At 51.5% G+C, this 25,728-nt stretch overlaps 1 protein-coding gene across 3 annotated transcripts in view; it reads left to right on the forward strand.

The window, feature by feature from the left end:
* Positions 1-25,728, forward strand: part of CAMK2A (calcium/calmodulin dependent protein kinase II alpha) — a 72,379-nt gene that overhangs the window by 34,958 nt on the left and 11,693 nt on the right. For all 3 annotated transcript variants that reach the window (XM_050961555.1, XM_050961556.1, XM_050961558.1), the window contains exons 4-13: positions 5,887-5,941; positions 7,269-7,334; positions 9,023-9,095; positions 10,953-11,055; positions 12,659-12,742; positions 13,792-13,886; positions 15,179-15,301; positions 17,312-17,395; positions 19,393-19,435; positions 23,524-23,564. In XM_050961555.1, coding sequence (XP_050817512.1) covers positions 5,887-5,941; positions 7,269-7,334; positions 9,023-9,095; positions 10,953-11,055; positions 12,659-12,742; positions 13,792-13,886; positions 15,179-15,301; positions 17,312-17,395; positions 19,393-19,435; positions 23,524-23,564 — 767 coding nt within the window. The remainder of the gene's footprint in view (positions 1-5,886; positions 5,942-7,268; positions 7,335-9,022; positions 9,096-10,952; positions 11,056-12,658; positions 12,743-13,791; positions 13,887-15,178; positions 15,302-17,311; positions 17,396-19,392; positions 19,436-23,523; positions 23,565-25,728) is intronic.

Below are 25,728 nucleotides of genomic sequence, written 5' to 3' on the forward strand. Positions count from 1 at the left end.
CCTCCCTCCCAGGGATGCTGGGAGGCTGGATTCATTAGAGTACTTTGAGGTCCCACAGTGGCAGGCACCTGAGGCGTGCAAAGCATCATTCACGCAATGAATCTGGGGGAGGGACAAAGTAGAGTTGCCAGCTTTAATTGGATGAATTCCTGAAGATTTCATCACATGACATGATCTTTAATTAAAAATTCATCTTTAATTCCTGGAGACTCCAAGTCAATCCTGGACGATGTTGGCAAACCAAGGATGAAGAAAGCATTTTCCTGCCCCTTTTGCAAAGGACAGCACAGAGGACGGGAAGTGTCCTCCCCTTGCTGCTCTGTCCTGGGCACAGCTAGCCAGCATTCTGCACTGAGCACCTACCTACTGGAAACTAAAATGACCCCATGGGTATTTGTAAGAAGATGGCCAGGGAATGAGCCTGTCACTGCCAGGCATGTATAAGTTCATACAAGAAACACAGCATTTCTCCTGCTAACAGATGCAGACTCCCTTTTCTCCACAAGCCACTGCCCGGCAGGGAGCATTAGTTATGGCAGGCCCGTGAGTCTTAATCTCTGGCCAGTCATTATCTTCATCATCATCTCCTCCTCCTCCTCCTCAGGAGCGGCGCCAGGGTTTTCGGCACCTTAGGCAGGGGTCCTTTTGCGCTCTCGGTCGGCGGCAGCAATTCTGCGGCGGGGCGGGTCCTTCCATGCTCCCGGTCTTCGGGGCACTTCAGCGGCAGGTCCCAAAGTGAGTGAAAGACCCATCGCAGAATTGCCGCCGAAGACCCAGAGCGCGGAAGGACCCCCCGCCGCCGAATTGCTGCAGAGAGCTGCAAAATGCCGCCCTCCTAAATCCTGGTGCCCTAGGCGACCGCCTAGGTCGCCTAAATGGACGCGCCGGCCCTGCTCATCCTCTTCTGTAGTTCAGATCCACTCCCCGTTAGCATGGGGGAAAGTTCTGTTGAAAGCTGCCCTGAAACCAGGCATCCCAAACAGCCCACCCCCACACCTGCAGGATGCCTGCTACTCAGCGAGGGATGGGGAGCACCCCCAGGCATGTCATTTGCTGATGTCAGGGCACGGAAACCTTCCTGTAACAGTCTCCACCTGCAGGGATCAGCCCAGCCACAGGAGTAAGAAACAGTCCAAGTCAGAGCACATGGTGCTCCCTAGCACCCCCTGGTAGACAGCAAAGGAACTCTGGGAAGCTTCGGATGAGAAACAGGAGCGTCCATCACGGCAGCAGGTGACTGCCACAAAGTGACAAGGATTGCAAGCAAGCAGACCGGGGAAGGGTGCAAAGAGGGCTGGTCTGATGCAGCCTTCTCCTTTCCCTCTCACCAGCACCCCATAGCACAGACAATCGGTAACAGGATGGGCCAATCAGTTGAATCAGCCTCTCAACAGCATAAGCTAGAGCGGCTTAGAGCTGCTGTGCCATATGCTCTCTGGGCCAGTGAATGGGAGCTTTAGCATTGGCTTCACAGGTCTTCCAGGCCCCCTGCATTTTGAGGGCAGCGTATGCTGCAAATTGGTCTTTCACCAGTCTTGCCTCCTTTTTATTCACCACCCATCCTTGGCGTGCACTCCTGACGAGCACCGCTGGCCTCGGTGCTGGGCTGGAAAGGGTTAACAGAGCAAGATGCTAATGAAACCAATCTGGTTGCTATTTATACCCACAAGGCACTTCTCTCCCCGCCCCTTGCACCCCCACTGTTCACTGCTGCCTGGAAACTTGGGAGCACCGCTTCCCCTGACTGCAGCACAAACAGGCTAATTACCCACTGATGATCTGGAATGAACTAGAATGCTGCAGACTGGAATTAAAGAGGAGAAAGAAGAATCAGTGCCATCAGGAAAGCAAGGAAAGCCAGTCTGCAGTGGAACCAAGATTCCTGGCAGAAGCCAGAGCCATGGGCTGCAGGACACTACTACCTCTCCATGAGGGATGCACCACAGGAGGGACTAGGGTGTTTTCACTGGGTTGGACCGTCCCCTCCCATTTTAATTAGAGCTGATCCAAAGGTCCAACGTTTGAAGCTGTTTAGGTTTAGCATGTTGCTTTGGCCCATTCTAAAGATGGGAACCAGCTTTTCGACGTGGACCCAGATCTCAGCTTCCCTACTGCTCAGGGGAGTCCAGATTTGAGGGTTTTATCTGACCCAGCTCTAATTCTGGTAGACGTTGGAGCTCCTTCTTAAATAACATGTCAGATCCTCCCATACCCCTGAATAATTCTAACAATTGTTAGTCCTCAGGGGCCACACCCATAATGTGCAATCCTTCCTTCTTGATGAGATGTGGGCCCCTTAGCGGGGTTCTCATTTGTTCCTTGTGGCAACGTCTCACCGACATCATCCCCCATGGACATGGCGCACTCTGCAGTTACTAGTGGTTTGCAATATCCAGGCACATAAAGCATTCCCAGGTGGCAAGCTATACCAATTGGAACCATTGCATGCAATGTGGCTGGGAGTGGCCGAGCCTAGGACGGCGGCTTGAAGGAGGCAGTAGTATGTAGGTGGGTATGGGAGGCTTTAAGCCTTCATGACCCCCAGCATGGCTGCTGAACATCCCTGAGGGCAAAGCTTTGTGCAGTACTTCCGTAACCAAGCCCACAGATCTGGAGTGGTTTAGAGTGGCCTGGGCCTAGGTTTGAGTGATGCTGGGTGAATTCCTGGTTTCGGATGGAATCCTGGAGGAACCTGGGGGTTTCATATGGTAGTGATCCCATGCTGAGTGAACCAGGGCAGTGTCCGTTGAATTTAGCTTTGAGGTTTTGAATTTGTTCAGCTCTGAGGCTCAGTATGAAACTCCAGGCCTCTGTTGCCTTCCACTCCAGCCCTCCGGCTATATGGATTCCTTGGCATGGCTCCCGTCACTGACTGTTTCCCCAAGACATGTGTCGAGGATGCTCACAGGAATCAGACACCTTCTTCGTGGAACAGGAGGGAATCATAGACTCATAGGACTGGCAGGGACCTCGAGAGGTCATTTAGTCCAGTCACCTGCACTCGTGGCAGGACTAGGTATGATCTAGACCATCCCTGACAGTTGTTTGTCCAACTTGCTCTTAAAAATCTCCAATGATGGAGATTCCACAATCTCCTGAGGCACTTTATTCCAGTGCTTAACCACCCTGACAGTTAGGAAATTCTAAACTGCCCTTGCTGCAATTTAAGCCCGTTGCTTCTTGTCCTATCCTCAGAGGTTACGAAGAACAATTTTTCTTCCTCCTCTTTGTAACAACCTTTTAAGTACTTGATGTTTCTGTCTGGACCCATGCAGCCATCACAGGAAGACAGAAAAGTCGTAACAGAGCATGAAAATAACTGGATGAATGCAGGTCTCTGAGCATTGGAGGATGAATATATAAACCAGCAATGTGAAAGGAGGGAAAATACCAATACATTAGAATAACAGCCACGGCTCAAATCATCTCCACAAAAGGGACCGAGAGCCAAGACCCACTCAGGCATGACAACCCTTTTCCTTTCGCTTCATCATTATTAATGAAAATGCAACAATAAACCTCTTGGAGGACTCTGCCTCGCAGCAAGACATTGGCATTGATGGGTCATTGTCTTCCTGGGCAGCAATGATGGTGGTGACTCCAGTCCTGCCTTTGAAAGGAGACTGAAGGTGAAAGGATGTCAAAGCAGGCGACAGAAAGAACATAGTCAGAAAACTACAAAGAGAACAGGTCGCTTCTGAATTGCACCTCTGTGCCAAGGGGATCTAATGAGCTAGACTAATAGATACATGACTACAGCCAAAGCGAACCCAGTTGCTGTCCAAAAAAACCTCTGACTGTTCTCCACTGGAGGGCTTGGAAGTGACTCTCCACATGTCCTGGGGCACAGGATGCTGTAAGTACTAGTGAAAATAGCGTACGTGATGTGCCTGTTCATTGGAGATGTCACCTGACTGCCCAAATGGGAGGGTGTCCATTGGGGAGCACGGTCTTGGTGGGTTCAGTGACTGTGTACATCTGCACCGGGGCACAAGGTCATTGAGGGAGCTGAGTTGGCTGAGCACTGGTCATGGGAGCATATGCTTTCTTAACTCTAGCAATTCCTTCCTTGCCTTTCTTTGTATTGCTTCCATTACAAAATGGTGGTGTTTAAATCCCCCTTTTGCTCCAAATTCTACGCCTTCCAATGCACGCACCCCATTCCCAGCGGGGTCCTGGTTCACAAGCTGCAATCACCATCAGCTGTTGGATCTGCCTGCTGAATGCTTCTTCATGTTGGTGTATTGAGGTGATATTAACAACTGAGCATTTTACTGAATCTGGAAAATAACACTAGGAATGCAAAGAATCTGCATTCAAAATCAGAGCTGGATATAGCCTTAGGGCTTATTGTCTTCCACTATCCCATTGGCCCAAGGACAGTAAATATAAAGTATGAAGAAAATTTCCATATGGGCTGAGGCCAAATTAGCTGTGATCAAAGTGTGAGTAGCTAAAACTCCACTCAATTTTAACAAGAAATGGGATTTAAAAACCCCTACATTTTTGTATAAATTTTTTCCTTTTACCCCTTGTTTCTAAAGATCGTTTTCAAAAGTACTGAGACTTGCTTGATCATTCTCAGACCAGGTGACAGACACACGGGCAGAAAGGGTTAAATGTATTGTGTGTACCGTCTAAATGTCACTAGAATAAGATGTAGGGTCCTGGGACATAGGGGACCGTGAACCAAAACAACGAGGGCCAAATTCTGCTCATATTTTCACTGGTGCAACTGTATTGGGGTTCTGTCTGTCTATCTATCTGTCTATCTATCTATCTAATTGCCTTATTTCTGTGCCATCTCCATCACTGTAGTATTGCAATGCCAAACTTTGTAACTGAGAGCAGAATTTAGCCTCAAGACTCTGAATTAAGAGAAGAGGTGAGACGTTTCTTGACTGCATTCAGTCTGACTAGAGTTCTGCACAGAACAATACTACAAAACAGAGCTTAGTTTGTAATGCAAGAACTGCCAGGGCTCAAGCAATTTTTTTTACATTCACAACTGATACAGCAAGCCCAGAGGTGCCGGGACTCAGCCCTGACCAGCCCTGGCACAAATTAAGCTCTGCTACAAAAGCATTGTGTCCCGACACACCCTGAGTCATGTGTAGCACTCGGGATGGATTGCTCAGGAACTGCCATTAGCCCAGAGCCCAAGCTCCTGGAAGCAGAGGGGAGAGGCTGTTCTTTGGACATTACAACAGGATGCTGCTCTTTCCATTCTAGTTCTTTGGCCAAACAACAGGACTAGTGAGGAGAGGGGGGATGTTTAATAAGGAAGAGTTCCCATGGCTGCTCCCAGACAACCTCACCCTGTGATCCACCTGCATCTCCCAGGAGAAAGGGAAGTCACAGAGGAACAACATTGTATTCCCAGCAGCAGAGAAACACTGCCTGCAAGAATGCTGCCTTGGCAGGGCTCCCTTTGCAGCCCAGCATCCCTCTTGATTAAACCACCCTAATCCTGGGGATTAGAGAAGTGTGTGCTGCTGAAATACTGCTCGATGCCCGAGATAACCAAGCAGCTGCCCAGGGCCTTAGCCAAGTATGAGCACTATGTGCAAACCACAGACAGCTCCTCATTTTGGAAATGACCTTGAACCTTGCGCCTCCCAGGACTGGGAGAATCACTGTTGTGGGAGGGACACTGGGAAGGCCGTGAGAGCATCGCTTAGCTGGTGCAATAGTGAGCAGCATGAGGTACTGGGAAGGCTGTTGGAGGAAAACTCTCTGGGTTACGGAGCTCCTCTGCTGTTCCTCTGCCATCCCCTGCTGCCAAAGGGAAGCGGTGGGCACGCGAACGAGAGAGGCTGCAGAGCGGGTCTGTGAGTACAAAGGACGTTGTGGTTGGTGACTGTGGCCCTTTTGTCTCCGCTGCAGTGAGGCTGCATGACAGCATCTCCGAGGAGGGCCACCACTACCTGATATTTGACCTGTAAGTAATGGTGATCGCTGTGTTTCATCCTTTTCCACAAGGGCCGTGTTCTTCCACTGCCACGCAAAGCCATCGCACTCCTGTCTCCTACCTGGGAAGGGCTTCTGTGTAGGACCTGAAGCCATTGCCATGGAGGGGCAGTGTTCCAGAGGGGAAGGCACAGAGTAACGGGGCAGGCTGGAGAGGCCATTTTGTGCCTGCTTCCAGTGTTAGTCGAATTAGCTTTGTGTCCTATGCAGATCAGCCCTCCAGGCTTCTCAGAGCAGCAGTTAGCATGTTTAATACAGCCTCTCTAGAGGTCCCAATGCTACTGCTGCTCCCTGCTTGTGTCAGTGATCCTGCCTTGTGCGGCAGCTTCTGTTCCTTCCCCTTGGAGACAGAGGAGCTCTGCATCCAAGTAATCTCTAAGATGCTGTACTTTGCATGGTATATTTCCCCAACCCCTTACCCTCCTCTCCCCTGCCTGGTTGCTCTTGGCTGTTCCTCTCCCTTGCTGCCCAGGGAAGGACTGCAACACTGACACTCTGATGGGTTTGCTGAAAGCAGGGGGCGGGTCATTTCCAGAGCACACGGAAAGTGAAGAGCATAATTTAATGAGAGTTGGAAGGGCATAAAGATCCAGGTCTGTCCGGAAGCGTGTGTGAGTGTGCAGATCTTAGGGCCAGGTGGGACCATTGTGATCATCTGATCTGACCTTTTCCCAAAGACCCCCTTCACTCTCTGATCCTTCTGGTGTGGATGACAGGACGGCTCAGGGGCCAGCCCTGTCCTGCTCCAGATCACTAGATCCGATACAGCCCATCTGATGGCCGCTCAGTGGCTTCCTCTGAGATAGGACCCGGTGAGCTCTGTCCAGCACTGCCAGACTGCTGGACTCTCACTGACACTGACCATTCCAGGTGCCTGGCTGAGAATTGCGTTGAAATGGGAAATGAACCACTCCCCCACCCTTGCAGATGGTTTGAAAGGAAGTAACATCAGGCAAAGAGATCCCTGGTCTTTGGGAACCCTTTAGCCCATCAAGGATGGAATGTGCTGCCAGGTTAAAGTGGTGTTATGCTGAAATTGCTGGGTTAAAATGGGGATTCAGTTCTCTTGCTGCCTGGAAAAAAAATTACCAGGTGCCCAAGCCCTTCACCTACCAGTTCCACACACCCCTTCACCCCCAAACATACCCCTGTTGTACGTGCTCAGTCTCGGCTGAGCTGCTTGTCCGGTTGTGTTTTGATTTGTTCCGTGGGTCAGTTGCCAGCTGGTATAAATCCGTGCAGCTCTTCCATGTAGAGCTTCCTGAGCTGACATTATGCTTTGTCTGTTTCATTCACAGTGTCACAGGTGGGGAGCTGTTCGAGGACATTGTGGCCAGAGAATACTACAGTGAAGCAGATGCCAGGTGAGGATGGAAACATACCAAATGCGATCCTGCAAAGCTTGGCAGCTGTACCCAGCCAGGCAAGGGAAGGGAAGAGATGCCCAGCCTTCACCAATAGCTTAAAGTCTGTCCTCAGCCAAGGACTCATGTATTTATTTTATTTACAGTATCAGCGCATCAGTTTCCTCCACATTGTATACTGATTTTATAGCACCACTCTGAGATCTGCTGCTCTTGCTTCTCCACGCGAAATGACACTGCAAGTGGCTTATTCTAGCCAATGTGTTTTCCATGTCAAGGATTCTGTGCACAACCACACTGCCGATTCTCAATAATCAAACCCGGCTGCTTTAAGTGAATACAAACAGGCACGCCCCTTGCCCCAGACTGATAATGCAGTTAGTGTCCGACCTGCCTGCCTGACTGGTAGCAGCTGGACTCCTCCGCTCCTCAGTCACCAATGTGTGGGATAGGAGAGGCCAGGAGCATCCTGGCATCCCAGCCAGGAGATATGAGTGCCAGTACCTTGTGGAGTCCTAGGAAGATATGGTAGAGATGCTTACATTCTTGACGTTTACCAGTTGCAATAGTTATTTTTATGTATTTAAAGGCGTATCTATGGCATTAATCACTGGCGTATTGGAGCACCTTGCAAATATTAATGAATTAAGCCTCAGCGCAGCCCTGGGAGGAAGGAAAGCGTTAGCTCCGTTTTACTCAGGCGTGGAAAGATGAGGTGACTTGCTCAAGGCCCCACAGGAAGTCTGTGGTAAAGCTTTGACTAGAACCCACGTCTCCAGTGCCCTTGACCACCAAGCAATCCTTCCTCCCTTTACCACTGTCTTTATGGACTAACGCATCCCAAACACCGGGAATAATTCTGAGCTTCAGGTAAACATGGCCACGCAGTAAACTTCCGATTCAAGGCTCCTGCATGAAAACGTTACCTTTATTTCATTGTTTGGAATGAGTGTTCTGCGTGCACTGAATACGTTTATACCAATCCACCTATTAGTACCTTGCGAAAAATGTAAATTGACACCTTTTGTTTTGCAGACAAATGCTTTGTGATCAAAGTTATAATCCCCTCTTGGCACCTGGAACTTCTTTTTCTTTCTTTCTCATGCAGACAACAGAGTGTGCGTGATTTAATGAGCTATATATAGCAAAACAGACCCGATGAGACCTACAAGCATAAGTCAGGACTAGGGAAATGGGCTTGGAGTTACCATAAGCTTTATGTCTTACGAGTTCTGCTGCTCTGCTTGATGTTATCGCTCAAACTCAGGCTGGCATCCTGATTTCACCAACTCCCATTATCAAGTTCTCTATGCAGCTGCTCACGTTGTTTCTATGGGAATTGTTTGGATTGTGTTAGCTCATTACCTCTGACAACCATGAGAGTTCCTAAGGTAACCTGTGTGCTCCTTTTCTATTGTTCACTAAGTCTGGCTGAATGATTCAATGACCCCCAACTGGGGATTTTATTGGCAATCAGGTTTTGATAGTTCTACCTTCCTCCATGCAGCACCACATGGGACTCTGTAGAGCGAGATTCTGAGCCATGCTGTATGGTTGCTAATCGGACAAGGAATAGGGTGTGTGGGAAGTGATGAAAAGAGATAAAAATGAAGGGACACTCCTAAGGAAGCCCTATCTCTGCTGCTCTGCCAGCGCACAGATGTGACTTTTATGATTTCTCTCTCCAGTCACTGCATTCAGCAGATCCTGGAAGCTGTTCTGCATTGCCACCAGATGGGCGTGGTGCACCGGGACCTAAAGGTAAGAGCTGTGGTGAAGGTCCCTGCATGTATACATGTAACGGCCAGTGCTTCCAGGATATAACAACATCATAAAGAGGGAGATGGGCCTAGCAGCCTTGCCCTGTAACCTTCTCTGAGGAGGTCTGGTGCACCTGTAACATTGTGAGAAGAATACCTTGTGGGAGCTACCAAAAGCCAAGGGTGAAGGGAACAATGAGGAGATCCTAGCTCAAGATCCCTTGTCAGGCCAGCTTTTGCTTCCAGAAAGATGCAGCTGATCTGCTTAAAAATGCCTTTCTCCTGCTCTGGAGGAAGTGAGGTCAGCTCCAGAGGAAGACATGGGTAGTTTGGAGGGAGTGCTTCATGGTGGCCATTGCTGGGGCTCAGTGGAGACCTATTCAATCCCCTGTGGCTGTAAGATTGGTAAGTAACTGTGAGGCTTCAGGTCCCCACCTGGGCCTCCTCAAATCTGTCCTCCAGTGGAAGGATGGGGGAACAACCCATGATCTCACATCATCTGGAACAGGAAGTTCTCTGGGGCTTGATTATCCTGGTATAGTCTTGAAGCCTGGAAACCCCAGGTGTCCCACAGGGGGAATTCAACTCAGTAACACTGAGCTCCTGCAGCAGAGATCCTCCCTTCCTGCAGGCCAGTACAAGCTGGTCTGTAATGATCTCTCACTGGAGAGAGCCCTTCTCAGATTGGCCCAGCAGCCTCTCCTATAAAGGGAAGCTCATCCCACCTCTTCCTCTCAGAATACCTCCCTAATTCAGGCCCAAATGCAGGACGAGTGTGACCTCCAAGACGGAGCCAGCGTCGTCTCTCACTACAAAGATACCAGTAACTCTGGTAATACCTGGGAATCAATCGGTGCTGTCATCAGTTTGTTTGCCTCCAGTTTGTCTGGGGATTATTGAGCCAGCTGCCCTGATTCCAGGCCGGCTAATGCAGTTGAAAGAGCAGAACTAGACTATCACTCTCTCTAATAGATATAATAACATTGCCACTGAATGGGAGCCCGGAGTTGGGCACCTCAGCGGAGGTGGAAACCGGATTCATGTATCTTCATCAACCCTAATATAGGGAGTGATGGAGCCTGGACAGCAGCCTGTTAATAAGGAAATAAGCACTGAGGGCTTTCCTGGCCATGACACCTCTTGTTTCTACGTGAGGAAGAGATCAGGGCGAGCTGTCCGTGAGGGAACCTCGGATCTGTAACACATACAATTGTTTCCCCTTCCCTAAAGAAGCCAGGGGCCAGATTCAGCAAGGAGTCCGAGGGAGCCTAAGCTGGGCTAGGTAACTCCTCCTTTCAGCCATGCAGACTTTAATGTTCCACTACCTCAGACTCCCTTAGACTCACATCCACTTATCACTGGGTAACGTGACCCCCCCGTGCACACATGTCCCCTGAATTTGGCCCACTGAGTCTGTGTAAGGCAATGCAATCTAGCGTACCTGTAACTCACAGGCCCAGGGGCTGGAAGAGAGGAAGGTAGCAGGAAAAGCAACCAACAGGAGGCTGACAGAAAGTAATAGTTCTATCTTCCAGCTTCTTCCAGCTCCTCTGGTTCTGCTCCCTTCTGTGTCACAGAGCAGGGCGGAATAGTTTTAAGGGAATCTCAGTGTGTCTAGGGCAATCTAGATATAACAGAGCAACCCCTGGGCTTCTCGGTTAAATGTCTCCCAGCCGGCGGCTGATGAGGGACAGTCCCCAACCCAGAACCTGGACTGGGAGTTCTGCTGGCCTTAGCCATTCACATGGCCAGTCAGAGAGCCCTAGGAAAGGGGTCCTGCTGGTGCCCACGTTGTCTCAATACAGTATCGGGAGGGTGTGTTTTTCTTTTGCTCTCTATCCCTCGCTTCCTCCTGTAGCCGGAGAACCTGCTGCTAGCATCCAAACTGAAGGGAGCTGCAGTCAAGCTGGCAGACTTCGGCCTAGCCATTGAGGTGGAAGCAGATCAGCAGGCTTGGTTTGGTGAGTGGAAATGGTCGGGCGGGGGATTGAGGAGGAATTGATCTGCATTTCCCGTTTCTATATGTGTGGCTAAACAGCTCCCCCCACCACACTGCCTGGGAATGTTTTATTAATGTCACAAGCAGCGCGGATACCTTGAATATTTATCCCTGAATCTAACCAAAGGGTTAAAACATTTCCACTGAGCTCCTAAGGGCCAGCAGGGATGGGGAAGGGTGTGGAATCTTGACTAGTCCCTTGCAAAGCAGCAGTTTTGGCAGCCTTCAAGGCTGAAACCACGCTACGGTGCACTTGGGATAACCCATTTGTTTCCATTGGGAAAATATACTCTTGGGTCCCAGAGGTGCCCAGGCAAGGTATAAGCCAAGTAACTGAATGGGGATCCAATGAATGGATGCACAGAACTAGAATGTGAGTCATGGAGATACTATAAGGGTTTGATGACTCCATGATGGATACACAGCCAGTGTCCCCTCCACTGTGCTCCCAGTCCACCATTGGCTTATACCATGTTGAAGTCCCCGAGTGCCCTTTCACTGCACTGCTGCAGTCCCTGCGTACCACCATCTCCCAGGACAATGGGGACTGTAAAACTGGTCTTCCGGACAATGCTTGAAACCCAGTGAGACCTCAGTAATAGGGGTAGGTTACACGTTCACCAGGAGAGGGTGTTGTATACATCTTCGTACGCAACCTACCAATGTAGAGATGAATACAAAGGGAGAAGACAGGTGTAGTATGCAAACCCAAGACTTCTTTCCTAATGCTGTGCCAGCACCTGGTTCAGCAGGCTGGCTCTGCCTCGCATGACTCATTTTCTGATCCTTCCTTAACCCATCTGATTAGCTGCTAATAGGCCAGGACTTCCTAACCACAGGACAGATTGGTTTCTCAGTTACACCAGTGTCAATCTGGAGTAACTGCGCCCACACCAATGCAGTTAAATCATTGGATTGACACCCGTATACTTTAGAGCAGAATCTGACCCAGTGCACTCACAGCCCCGAATGAACAGGCACTGAACTCTGAGGACCTGTAATCAGATCATGCAAGCGTGGGCCCTCTGGATGGCCAATTCTCTTTGTTATCGCTGTTCTCAATGGACTAATTGTGGCATAAGGCACAAGTGACATGTTTGTCTCGCAGTCAGCTCTTGAGGGTTCTGGCGAGTGCTGACGTGACTGGGTATTGTCTGGGTATGGTTCCAGAGGTGTCGACTCCGTGGGTGCTCCGGGGCTGGAGCACCCCCGGGAAAAAAACAGTGGGTGATCAGCACCCATCAGCAGCCCTGCAGATCTGCACCTGCCCTTCCCCCCCCAGCACTGCCTGCTTGCTGCAGATCAGCTGTTCAGCACCGTGCAGGAGGCGCTGGGGGTAAGGGAGAGGATTGGGGGCAGGAAGAGGTGGAACAGGGGGTGGAACAGGATGGGAAGTGGTGGGGCAGGGTGGGGGCGGGAAGATGCAGTGTGGGGATGGGGTCTGGGGGAAGGGATGGAGTCGGGGTGAGGGTGGGGCAGGGGTGGAGGTTTGGGGGAAGGGTTGGAGTAGAGGTCGAGCACCCCCTGGGGACTGAGGAAGTCGGCGCCTATGTTTGGTTTGTTAGGTTTCGCAGGCACACCAGGGTACCTTTCTCCAGAAGTGCTCCGGAAGGATCCCTATGGCAAAGCTGTGGACCTCTGGGCGTGTGGTAAGTCAGACTGAGGTTTGCAAACAGGAAAGCGGGACAAATACATTTAGGAGAAGGAAGAAGCAGCCAAGCTTCTTATTTCCTGCATTCTGTGCCACACCCACCAACATATCAGAGACGTGTTTATTTCAGCATGCTCATTCTGAAGCTGCGGGCGCGAGGGCAGCCTGTATCACAAGGACTGTACCCCTGCCATTCTGTGAGCCACAGCTTCCCTGCCCAGGTGCATCGCTCTTGCGCCTGACGGCATCACTGTATGCTTAATTTAAGTCTTAAACAGCCATGTTCTTCCTGAATGTTAAACCACCAGTGATGCTAGAGAGGCCTTGTGTTAACAAGATGTGACATTGGCTTTTCATTCCACCCATGTCATGAGAGACACCACTGCTCAGAAATAGGGTGCTCTTCAGAAGTGACTCCTTTCCTTGCAGGCCAACTCTGAAAATGCCACTGGAGTGGCAGTTTTCTCCAAAATACCAGCACTTTGTGAAATGCCAGCGCTTTCCCTGGGACATGCCAGTTGCATGTGAGGCCAAACCCAGTGTGCCTCACGTATCTGGAACACAATGCACCAGTGACCCAATTAATTAAAAGCTTCACCTTCAAATTGATTTCACAGCTCAGGCACGTGGAAAGGCACTGCTCTCCGTATGGGCTTCCAGAATGTCGCAGGGTGCAGACTGAAACGGATTTCTCTTCAGGCCAAACTGTTTTCAAGGAGGCCCATGCACAATGTATGCCTACATTTGTGTGCACAGTTGCTGTGACTGCGTGCACAGATCAGAGAGCTGCACACATGCATGGCATCTGACCTGTCATTTGCATGCACTGGCATCATGGCTGTGTGTACGTGACTGTCAGCCTGAAACTGGGTAGGCAAGTAAGCCCTACTTAATAAAAATTTACCCTCACCTGTAACTTCTTTCCCCTGATTTAGACCAACACAGAACTAGGACCATACAGATCTCCTAAGTCAGTGATCTAAACTCTCTCCCACCTCCACTTGATAGAGGTTTATAATAATATGCGCCTATCCCTCTCTTGTCCAGGAGTCATTCTCTATATTCTGTTGGTTGGGTATCCTCCCTTTTGGGATGAGGATCAACACCGACTCTACCAGCAGATCAAAGCCGGGGCCTATGATGTAAGTCGCTCTGTTTTTGTCCCCTCCCAACTCGTCTCTCACACACTCTTCTTCTCCTCTCTCCGGCACCCATCTTGCCTCCAAGTCATCACTTTTGACTCTTTATAGAAATAGGACCAGTAGCTGAGACCAGCTGCTGGCTTGAACTGGCCATTCCTTCTGTGCTTGTGAGTGGCAATGGGGAAGACCACATCCACCAGTCACAAACGCAGCCATTTCAAAGCCTTGTGGAGGAAGGTGTGCGGTTTGGGGAAACAGCACAACACCAAAAGGCTACGGCTGCTGTAGGGCGGCTTGGACAGATCTTCCTCTGGAGTCTCTATTGGAGCTGTTGCTGCTCCCGAAGTGTCTGTTGGGGACAGTACGAACATGCTAGCTGCCTGCTGATGCTGGGTTCATCAGCTTGAAGCTCGGAGTCTTTCCTGCCTCAGGCGTCCCACCCCCCCCGAGCCAAAGGAGAATTCCCATGAGAGTTGATATTCTCTTTGGAAGTTGCTACTCCAGGCTACAGGCGGGAGAAAATAGTGGGGGAAACAACAGTGGGTCTGATCCTCTCCAGCAGAGGATAGACTTTCTCCTACTGTCCACTTAGGGTGACCAGACAGCAAGTTTGAAAAGTCGGGACAGAGGGTGGGGGGTAATAGGAGCCTATATAAGAAAAAGAAACTAAAATTGGGACTGTCCCTATAAAATTGGGGCATCTGGTCACCCTGTGTCCACTGTTCCAGGAAGGGCCGGCTCCAGGCCACAGCACACCAAGCACATGCTTGGGGCAGCACGCCGCGGGGGGCACTCTGCCGGTTGCTGGGAGGCGGCAGGCGGCTCCGGTGGACCTGCCGCAGGCTTGCCTGCGGAGGGTCCGCTGGTCCCACGGCTTTGGTAGACCTGCCGCAGGCGTTTCTGTGGACGGTCAGCTGGTCCCGCAGCTCCGGTGGACCTCCCGCAGACGCGCCTGCGGAAGTTCCACCAGAGCCGCGGGACCATCGGACCCTCCGCAGGAACGCCTGTGGGAGGTCCACCGGAGCCGCAGGACTGGCGAGCAGCAGAATGCCCCCCGCGGTGTGCCGCCGTGCTTGAGGCGGTGAAATTGCTAGAGCTGGCAGAATTAACCATTCACTCTCCCTTTGGCCAAAACCCACCACATCCTCCCAGCATGAGAAGAGGCTCGTTCTCATGGAAGAGGACTGTGCGGGAATGAGCCAAACTTGATCTGGGTGGGCTGGGCAGCAGCAGAAGTGCCCCATACGTCACTGCTGTTGGCACTCTCACGTCCAGCTCCTTTGCCTTTGCAGTTCCCTTCACCCGAGTGGGATACCGTCACTCCTGAAGCAAAAGACCTCATCAACAAGATGTTAACGATCAACCCATCCAAGCGTATCACAGCAGCAGAGGCTCTGAAGCATCCATGGATATCGGTAAGCATGGCGTACAGGGTGAGCTACTCAGGGCGCTAGCCGACGCTGGAAGGATGGGCAGCTTAGCATGCAGCTGGGAGATGTGGCCTGTTCTGTGAGGTGGGAACATCTCTGTTAAGGATGAAGGTCCAGAAATTGGGAGGTTTTGTGCAAATGATGGGACACCTTACTTTGAATAGGCATCGCCTTGTGTGTGGCCTGTCTATCTGATGTAATGAAATCCTCCTCCCAGGTGTCACTCCTCTGATACAGCGACAGGCATTTCTCTAAGTCAGCACGAGACATGTAGGTGTCGTGAAGCCTTAGTGCAAGTGAAGCATTCATACGAACTCACATTAAACTTAAATCCAAACAGACAGCCTGGTGATGGGAGGAAATGTGCCATCTTAGCCAAACCAAGAAAAAGACTGTTAATTCATTAATGTCTGCCCCCCTCCCACCCCAGGAGCCTCAGGCAGCCGGAGCCCTGCTGCTCTTGGCTCCGGTGCAGGAGGATGGTGGGAATCCCTTGTCTCTCTGAGGGGGGCTGTGTCAAACTCACCTGCCCAGCTCCCTGAGAGCTTGGATCATAGAGGTCGACTCTAAGCTCTGCTCCGCCATTGCTGCTGGCTGTGCCATGCCTTCCTCCTCCTCCTCCTCCTGCTGCTCCTCTTCCTCCCTGCAGCTGCAGCTTTTGGTGTCAATGCAAACCCCAGCATGCCCTGCACGCTCTTCTGCTGTCTTCTGTTTACAGCTAGGTTTCTGACCGTCATAATATTGGCTTCACATGGCAAAAATACTCTTTCTCTAGTGCCTTCTGGATCTTTAATGCTTCACCTCAGATCTGCGATGTGCCCCCTTACTTCCCGGCTACAGGGCCCTATTGTGTGGGCTGTAACAACAGTTAGGGCATGTCTACACACAGACGTAAGTTAGCTCAACGTACAGCCACTGGTGGCTGATGTCCACCCTACCCTCCTTCTGTGAGTGGTGCGCGTCCTCCCCAGGAGTGCTTCCACCAACTGAAGAGGAGTAGTGTGGCGGGCTGAGAGCCAGGGTGCTCAGCTCTGTGCAGCTCCTCGCTGGGAGCCCAGCTGCCCCCCAGTCTCTCGGCTTCTCACCTCCCAGTTGGGAGCCGGGGGCAGCTGCTTGGGCTTCTCACCTCCCCTGTCCCTGCTGGGAGTGGGGGCAGCCAGGCTGTAGCTGCCCGGCTTTCTTCTCAATCTCACAGCTCCAGCATGGAACCCTGAAACTGAGAAGGCAGCCGGCAGCCGATGTAAGTAACGCAGTGTCTACACAGACACTGCCTCGCCCTAACTACACCGACACATGCCCTGCGCCTCTCGTGGACGTGGAGTTATGTCGGTGTAGCAGGGCACTTACATCGGGGGGGCAAGGCTGTAGTGTGTACGCTGATCTAATTATGTCAGTGTAAGCTGCCTTACATCAACCTAACTGTGCAGTGTAGACCAGGCCTTAGAAATAGGAGAGTCACCCAGGCAGGGGCCAGTAACAGAGCTCCTTTCCATGGCAGAGATTGTACCAAAGCCTGGGACTCGCCGACACACCTTTCATCCCATAAAAGTCTGATCAACGACCAAAGTGAAAAATCATCCCCAAACTTAGCTTCACTGCCATGCATAATCCATGCCTGAAACCCCTCATCACATCCCTCCACAGCAAGGAACTGCAGTGTTAATCATGCAGACGAATCAGTCAGCCCAGGGCATAGCTAAGCTCTCTGCAAGCTAATTTACAGCCCACTGCACAGCAGAACGAGGAACAAATGAACAAAGAGGGTGGATAACTCACGCTACCCATTTAAGTTTTATCTGCTGCTCCCAGAGAGGCCCACGCAGCTGCATACAGCAATGGCTGTATTCCTCAGCCAGGAGAGCCAGAGTGCATGTGTGTGTGCATGGGAGAGCAACTGTGTGTGTGTACATGTGTGCACTTCCCCAGGTCCTCGGGTCTCCAGGTTTCTCCCCCTCTCCTTCCCTCCACTGCTGAGCAGGCTCTCCTCTCTTCTAGCACCGCTCCACTGTGGCGTCGTGCATGCACAGACAAGAGACAGTGGATTGCCTGAAGAAGTTCAACGCCAGAAGAAAGCTAAAGGTAATTCGCAGGGCCCATCCCTGCTGCCCGGGTACCTTTGGGAACCAGCTGGGAAATGCCTGATGAGTTTGTTTTCCTGAACAGCAAATGTGTCACCGGGTGGGAGTCCAGGTTATCCTGTGAGTTTGGATTTCAGGGAGCCAGAGTGGCCATGGAAAGGAGAGGCTGAGCTAAGGGGCTGAATGTTAGAAACCAGGCACAAAAGGATGTAAAAGAGGAGGTGGTTCGCCTGCCCACCTGCTGAGTGTGACCAGTTATTTTGAGGAAGTCATCTGTTAGATGTGTTGCAAGCAAATTGGGAAATCCGTATTTCCCCCGGGTAAGGAACGATGATAGACATCTATAAAGCACCTTTCAATCACAGGGTTGCCAAAGCGAAACAGTGCTCGAGGGTGTCTACGTCTGCCACTAGGGGGCAGTCCTTTTAACGGTGCATGGCAGGCTACCACAACAGCGGGTTAGAGCCGGAGGGGAAGAAGGACTGTTGTATCCAATTAACAATGTAGGGGGAATTATAGGTAGGCAAAATGCTGGATTAGAGATGTCACCAGGCAGTGGGGGGTTACACCTCAATACACTTACAAAAAGTGCTATTGGATCTTGAGGGATCAGAAGGAGTCAGAACTTTGATTTTCCATCTCATCCAAAAAGGCCACACCTCTAGTAACACAGTGCCCCCTCGCACCATGCTGCGTATTCATTCTGTACTGGCTTGTGAAGCAGAGTGCTGAACGCTGAGTCATTAACACCAACCACTTCCAGCAGTGTAGAAGTCTAGGGTTGGAAGAGACCTCAGGAGGTCATCTAGTGCAACTCCCTGCTCAAAGCAGGACCAACCCCAACTAAATCATCCCAGCCAGGGCTTTGTCAAGCCTGGCGTCTGTTTCATGACGGTCTCCAATCTAAGCAGTTATATAGCCCTGCCCTTCATTAGCCTGGGAGGGCTGTTGGGTTTGCAGCACAAAGCAGGTGACTCCAGACTGGTAACAAGGTTGGCAAGGAAAGAAACTGGCAATACTCTATGTTTATTGTTCATTTTAGAAAGTAATCAGATTAGTTCAGGTCTACACTTCTAAGTAGTAATCCGTTACTGTAACCAATGACTCAAATCTCCTGATATGCCCCCTGACTAGTTAGCAGAGTCAACTGGAAAACGGAAAACATTTCTGGGGAACATTTTTGCCGTACTTTTTTTTCTGTTTTTGGTCAAAGTTTAGTTTTGGTGGATATTTCCTCCGCAGCTGTAATTTAGTATAAGAAGTTACTTTAATAGCATTGGACCTGATTCTGACCTCCATTACACCCTTTTCAATCTGGAGTAATTCCACTTGTTACAATTTACACAGACTAAACTGAAATCAGAGTACGGCCCTGCATGTCTGCTACTCCTTTTAATCTCACGGATATAGGCAGTTTAGCAGTCTGCAGTGGAAACCCTGGGACTGTGGTTAGGGAGGCAGGTACAGGAGAATAAGCTTCTCATTGAAAAGTAAAAGTGTGTGTTACTGGAGTGAGCAGAGTCCTGGCGTTTTGTCTGTTCTCGCTCTGGCAGAATCTCAGAAGGGCAGGTGATGTGGGGGGGAAGATAAGGAAACTTCCCAGAAACTCCCAATAGAAATCTCTCTGCTGCTCTGGTCCCGGTCCCTTTGGAACACAGGGCCAAAGAAATGATGCCACTGCATGGCACATAAAAAGGCCCAGGGGAGAGATCTAGATTGCTTTCACAAGAAGGTTGTAAATCATCCTGTCCCTCCCATTACCACCCAGAGACTTGGACTGTAGGGCCCCTACCCAGGACCTGTTTCTACAAACTGTTTTCTGTGTCTGTTAATATCATCTCTGGACTATGTTCATGCCCCTATGCAACCTCCCACCAGCTCCAGCTGGTTCTGTTTTCCACCGGATACCTTGGAATAGAAGGACAAACAGATGGGCCTGACTCTGAGCACAGTCATCTCTCTTTCCTTTCTTTCCTTTCTGCCTTTTGTGTATTTCAGGGAGCTATTCTCACTACGATGCTGGCAACCCGGAACTTCTCTGGTAGGTGTTGTCTTGGCAGGCACCTCACGCTCTTTACTCAGTTGCTTTGCATTTATTGTATACACTGGGTTTCGCGTGCTAGGTGGGAGCTGAGTTGTACCCACAAAAGCCAGCCAAACCCAGAAACCTTACTGGGAAAGACTGGCTTAGACTATCCCTTCTGCATTTACACCACGCACATCCCCGTGGGGGCTGACCACGCGTGCTGTGAGTTCGTAATGGAGGTCATTCTGGGATGCACCACCAGGCTGGCAGCGGGAAAGGTGACCTGGAGAAGAGAAGGGGGAGAGCTGTATGGCCCAAGAGGGGGTAGAATCGATGACTTTGGAAATCACGGTTCCTGGAGATTTGGTCCTGAAGGGCTTTATATGCATTTGCCTACTAGCAGTGAACGTGCAGCCATGTTCACATCCCGGGGAGGTGCTGGGGCGGAGAAGGTGCAGCCTCTCTTTTCACAGCTCTGTGGTGAGTGGCTGGTGCTCAGACCCAGCCCAGACGGGAAAGCTCCTGTCACTGTAATAACCCCTCCCTCAGCCATGCTAGGCTGGGCTCCAAGGAGAGCTCTCCCATCATCTCTGGGCAGAAGGAAAGAGAAAAAGCCTTTTGGGAAGGGTCCTGGGTTCAGCCTCTATCTAGGTTGTGACTAATAAGAGGCAGATATGGCCCAAGTCATGTGGGCCTCTCTGCAAACATCAATACAAAGCCATGGAGCCTAATCATATATAGTGCCGCCAGTATGTTCCCCTTCCATTGAGGGACCTCTGTGACGGGAACTGCAATCCCAAGGGCCTCGGGTACCAATGGCTGGCCCTGAAAGAGAGGGAGAACACCACTATACCCATCACGGCAGGCGAGTTGTTAGGCTGTGTTCCCTCCACGGCTGGACTTGGAGTCCAGCCCTAAGTGAAAAGATCTCTCTGTGTGGGGGAGGGTGTTAGAGAGTCATGGAAAAATTGTCTTGCAGTCAGGCCCTTTGGAAGCTGTCCAGGTACGGTCAGAACTAGACCGCAGCAGCCCCCGGAGGCTGCAGTCTCTCTCTGTTTCCCTCCTTTCTTTTTCTGCATTTTCTTCTCTCCCTCTCTAGGGGAGAGTCCTGTGGTCAGAGCTTCAAGAAGGGTTAAAGCTATTGGGAAGTCTGGTCTGTGCACAAAGGCTCCACGTCCTTCCCTTACTCCCAGGTGTTCTCACACAGCTAGCATGCACAGGCAGCCAAGAAGGGAGTTGGGGAGGGGGGTAGGTTGTAGCCTACAGATGGGAACTCACATAAAGGAATCATGAATTTCCAGATGATTCTTAAGTGTGGTACCAAATGAGATGTCTCACAATGAGTCTGAACCTCGATCCTCAAACTGGCATTGAAAGCATCCCCTCTCCAACACATGCCCCTGCAACTTGCAATCTGTTGCAACCTGCCCATAGCCCTAGTGGAAAAGGCAGAGGAGGGCACTGGTACTTAATGTGCAGGGCTGCAGGCCTGACCTGGCTGTGTCCTCCAGAGAGGGGCGAATCTCTGACCTCAGGGGCCCACCCAGCCTAGAAAAGGGGTCGGTGAGATTTGTTGTGGCCACAGGTGTGTTTTGACCAGGTTTGTTCCACACTCATTCAATATGAATCAAAAAAAAGATCTCTGTTAGAAAAACAACATATCGGTGACGGTAAAGCAGGTGCCACATCTCGGTGCTAGACTGTAAGCTCTTCTGAGCAAGGGACCTCTTCATTTTGCATCTCAGACAGTGTGGAGGACATTGTAGCTGATTATTAGCAGTATTGTCGGTTGAAAAGACACGTAACTTTGGAAAATTGCTAATGGGTGGGTAGGTATCACAAACAGTTTTCTGACCTATTATTGTTCTTATTTGATCATTTTTTAGCTACATAGCACCCAAAGCATACTTGGGGCTTTACAGGCAATTTGAAAACACAGTTCCTACCCAAAAGTTTTGACAATCTAAATAGCATTGCAGATTAGCTCTCACTAATCACCTGTATTCTGGGAAGACCTTGAAAACATACCTGGAGCTAATCTGTGTTTTTGAAGGCCTGTGAACCAGCAATTCATTGAATATCAGGGTTGGAAGGGACCTCAGGAGGTCTAGTCCAACCCCCTGCTTAAAGCAGGACCAATCCCCAGACCCCTAAATGGACCACTCAATGATTAAACTCACAACCCTGGGTTTAGCAGGCCAATGCTCAAACCACTGAGCTATCCCACCCCCCAGTTGTATGAACATGATGTGGGTATGAAAGCCCCGGACCATAATGCTGACCCCCAGCCTCAGCAGCTGCTGGGAGTGGCCAGGGGGAATTTTAACTTTCTTTTTTAAAGTCCTAACAAAATATGCCCCCTGCCCCAGCTGCTTGCCACACCTCCTCTCCGAGGGCCTGAGTCCCCAGCTCCCTACGCCTTGCACAGTTGTTTGCACCAGTGCAAAATGCCGCCCGTCCAATTTACACTCTGCACTGGTGTAAATGCTGACACAAGGTGCAGGGCAAAGGGTGAATCGGGGCCAGAATGTCTCAAGCCTGGGAGGGGCTTAGCTGGATGCCAGTTCCTCTGGGTGGGTAGAGGCAGGGAGGATGGACGGTGTGCAGGCGCCGAATGGATTGTGCACGTGAGAGGAGAGCTGGGGAATTTGTGGGGGAGAGGAGGAGGAATCCAATTGCTGGTCTAGCACAGAGGAACTGTGAGGTGTTCAGCTGAGGGATGGAGGGAGCAAGTGTCTATTCTGGGGCAGTTCTCGGGCCTGGGTTGTACCGGAGGTCAGAGTAGATGATCACAATGGTCCCTTCTGTCCTGGGCATCTGTTTTCTCTGAACAGGTGGCACGGTGGGGGTCGGGACAGGGCACTGTTAGGGTGGGATTGAAAGAGGATGGAGGGTGATTAAGCTTGCCCAAGGCCTTCTGGGAAGTCTCTGGAGTTGGACAGAGGATGGTTGGCACAGGGAGTTTGTGAAGTAGCTGCAGACAGTCAGAGCAGGGTGCTTGTCAGGTGGGTAAGAGGGAGCAGGAGGTGAGCTGGGAGGGAGGTCAGGTCGAGGACCGCTGGGGCCTGCAGGGGGCATTGGGATTGTTCAGCGGCTGGTGGTGAGGGTCAGCCCCAGGCATTTGTCGTGGGGGTAGTTAGGGTTTTGCTGACATGTGGCAGTTGCGGGGGTACGTAGCAGGGCTGGAAGAGTTAAACACCCAGGGGGGATATTCTGTCAGACCCTACTAAGGGCGAAGGGCCTGACCTTGAGCATCTGAGGCCAGGATGTTCAAAGCTACACCCCACAGTCACTTCCCTTCCCGCATTCTGCCCAGGAATTCACAGGGGTCTCCTCCCCCCAGCACACTCATCCGACCCTACCGCGTGGGCAGGCGGGCGGGCGGCTGCTGGAAGTTCATTATCTGTTTGCCAAGGGCAGCGAGCTGGGAGAGCGCCGGAGCGGCCCTGGGGGATGGGGCCTGCGGTGATAGGTGGGCTCAAGGGAGGCCGTCTGCTTTTCATCATTGTCAAAATGTGGGCTGCAGCTGTCAGGTCGAGGGAATCGTAGCACATGACCCCAGCAGCATGGGGCTAAAATTAGAGAGGGAGGCAGGCAGGCAGTGCCACAGTGCACTGCTTATAGCTTCATACTCAGCTCCCCAAGACAAAGGCAGGAAGGGAAGCCCTGGGGCTGGACTGAGGCTCATACTCTGCTGTGGAGGACACTGGATCTTCACTGGCCAGACTGCTGCATGACCCTTGAGTCCCGGCAGGAAGAAGACTGCCCAGAGACCTCTCCCTCTGCCCAGGCCTCTGCTGTTTCCAACACTGCCTGTTGCTCGGGTTCCTCCATGGAGCTGGCTTGACGTCAGGAGACGTGGCTGGGGCCTCTGTCTCTGTGCAGGAGAAGGAAGGGCTGGAGTTGAGGTGTTCGCCTCGTAGCTCAAGGGGCTGCACCTAGGGCTGTTCTGCTCTGGGTCTGGAGCGCAGCAACCCGGAAGGACTCCTGAACCCCCCCTCCGCCCCTTTTGTTGACTCCATCCTCCCTTATGCTGCTGATCCTCACTCTGTTGGCCTTGGCGCCTTGCCTGGCCCTGCTAACCTCCTACCTTGTCTCCGCAGGAGGGAAAAGTGGAGGCAACAAGAAGAATGATGGCGTGAAGGTAAGTGCTCCCTCCTGGCCGGTACGGCATCCCGGCGGCCACTCCTTGGGGCTGCAGTGGATTCGGCTCTGCTGAGGGTCCTGTCGTGGCCTTCCTCTGTTCCAAAGTGAAGCTAGTAGCCATGCATTGCTGGCCTGGCTCCTTGGCCACCATCCTCTTGTCCTTAGGTCAGAGGGCCATTCCTCCTCCGTCCCCTGCAATCGCTGCTGTCAGTCAGCAGAGCTGCAACAAGAGCAAAAGGGAAAAACTGTAAAATGTACAATGCTCTCTAGGGAAAACTTGGCAGCTTGCAGATGGGAGAGCAGAGAGAATGGATGCACAGGCTCATGTTTGAATAATGCACTCCTCTAACAGCCCAGCAGGAAGGTGACTTGAGGAGAACTCAGAAATTAGCCTCCTCCTGAGGATTTTACTGCTGCTCAGCTGCCTGCAGCCCTCTCCACACGCCCCCCACTCTCCCCGGGAGGGCAGGAGGGATGGGGAGTGGAATGGATGGGAGGGGGAGAGAAGGGATCAGGAAAGGAAGAGAGGAAGGGGAAAGCCAGGCTTTCAATTTATGCCTGGTGGGGAGAGCCGAGGGTTCAGACGAGCAGCAGTAATTCAAAACGGGGGCATTCCAGAATCTCCCCCGCTCATTAGCAGGAGAGCCCATGCAAATTCAGGGTCACCCAAGGGAGGCTGAGCGCAAGAACCTGGAAGGAGCTGCCTGTATTCAAATGAATAAACGAGCAGCATGAGCCGGCTCTCTGCAGAGAATTTCACAGCCTGCCAATTCTATTCCTCTCGCTTCCCCAGCGGGTGGCACTGGTCCGGGGGGAAGAGGGGGACAGCAGGGTGAGCCCACCCACGCCCTCCCCCTCCAGCCTCAAATTCAAGAGTTAGAAATAATGAGAAAAAAATCTAATTTTACCTTTAAAAGAGTATGGACCATCCGGGCCTTTTCTTCTGCCACGTCTGGGTGAGCGACGGGGCCCCGTGTGCTTGTTGTACCTACCAAGCTCAATCCCACATTCAGAGCCAGGCAGTCTCCTGGGGTGAGAGCCCAGTGGAAATCAGCTCTCTCCATTAATCACCTGTTCTAATGGCCTGTGGTGTGTGTGGGGGGGGGGGGAGTGGGGGATGCTTCATCATCCTTCCTCCTCAGAGGAGGGGGTGTGGTCTGTGGGAAGGCCTCTCTGCCTGATACCCAAGCCTGCAGGCTCAGAACAGGCTGTGGTAAGGGAGCCAAAGAGGCCCATCAGTCACGAGGGTCCAATCTCTCCCCATACCATGGTCAGTCACGTAGGAGGGTGGAGGGGGGTCCAAAATCTCTTGAAGTCATTGGGAGTCTTTCCACTGATTTCACCAGGGCTTGGGATCAGACACCATGGGGACCTCTTCTCTCTGGGGCTTTCTCTGGGGTCAGACTTATGAGCTGTGCAGGGACCCGGGATTCTAGGAGGGTCAGAGAATCAGGCTGGCCTTCCTTCCCCTGTGACTCAGTTGCTGGATGGGTTACGGAGCTCTGGCAATGAATTGCTTCGTACCACTCTGGTGCTGTTGGAGGAGGCCAAGCTGCAATGTTAATAGCATTTATAACCACAAAAATGCTGTATATGAGCTCAGCTCATTTTACCTCTGCTGCCAGCCTCTCCCCTGAACTATTGAGATTCACCTGCAGGGCAAAGAATATTTTTTCTTGGTCTGCTGCCATCAGGAGGTAATGCTTCAACGTGAAGATGCTGCTTCATGACGTGAAGATGCCGCACTGTCTCATGATGTCACGACACATGTAGGGGTTCCCTAGGTCAGAACTCTCTCTGTTAACGTCCTTCACCCTAGTCTTGTGGGATGTGACACAGTAAGGCCCCAGACCAGGAGACCCATGAGTGTACCATGGGCACCTCACTGTCAGTCTGTGCCTCTCCTCTGCTACCCTGGCACTGCCAGAGTTGCCAGCAGCTTATGATGGTCACCAGAGGAAATAACCCCCCCCCATCCCCCAGGCATTGCTGATGCTGATGCAGTGCAAGGGGCTGGAGGACAGGTAAGACAAACTGAAAGATGCTTTCTAAAGCTATGGAAAGAGAGGGCGATGGACCGGGAAGCCTGTATAGCGGCCTTCCTCGGTTGGATTGCACATCGGCAAGGCCCTTCCTGTTTGGGTTTTAGTTTGTTTAACATT

Source organism: Gopherus flavomarginatus, chromosome 7, assembly GCF_025201925.1.
Source record: "Gopherus flavomarginatus isolate rGopFla2 chromosome 7, rGopFla2.mat.asm, whole genome shotgun sequence".
In the NCBI taxonomy this organism is placed as follows: domain Eukaryota; kingdom Metazoa; phylum Chordata; order Testudines; family Testudinidae; genus Gopherus; species Gopherus flavomarginatus.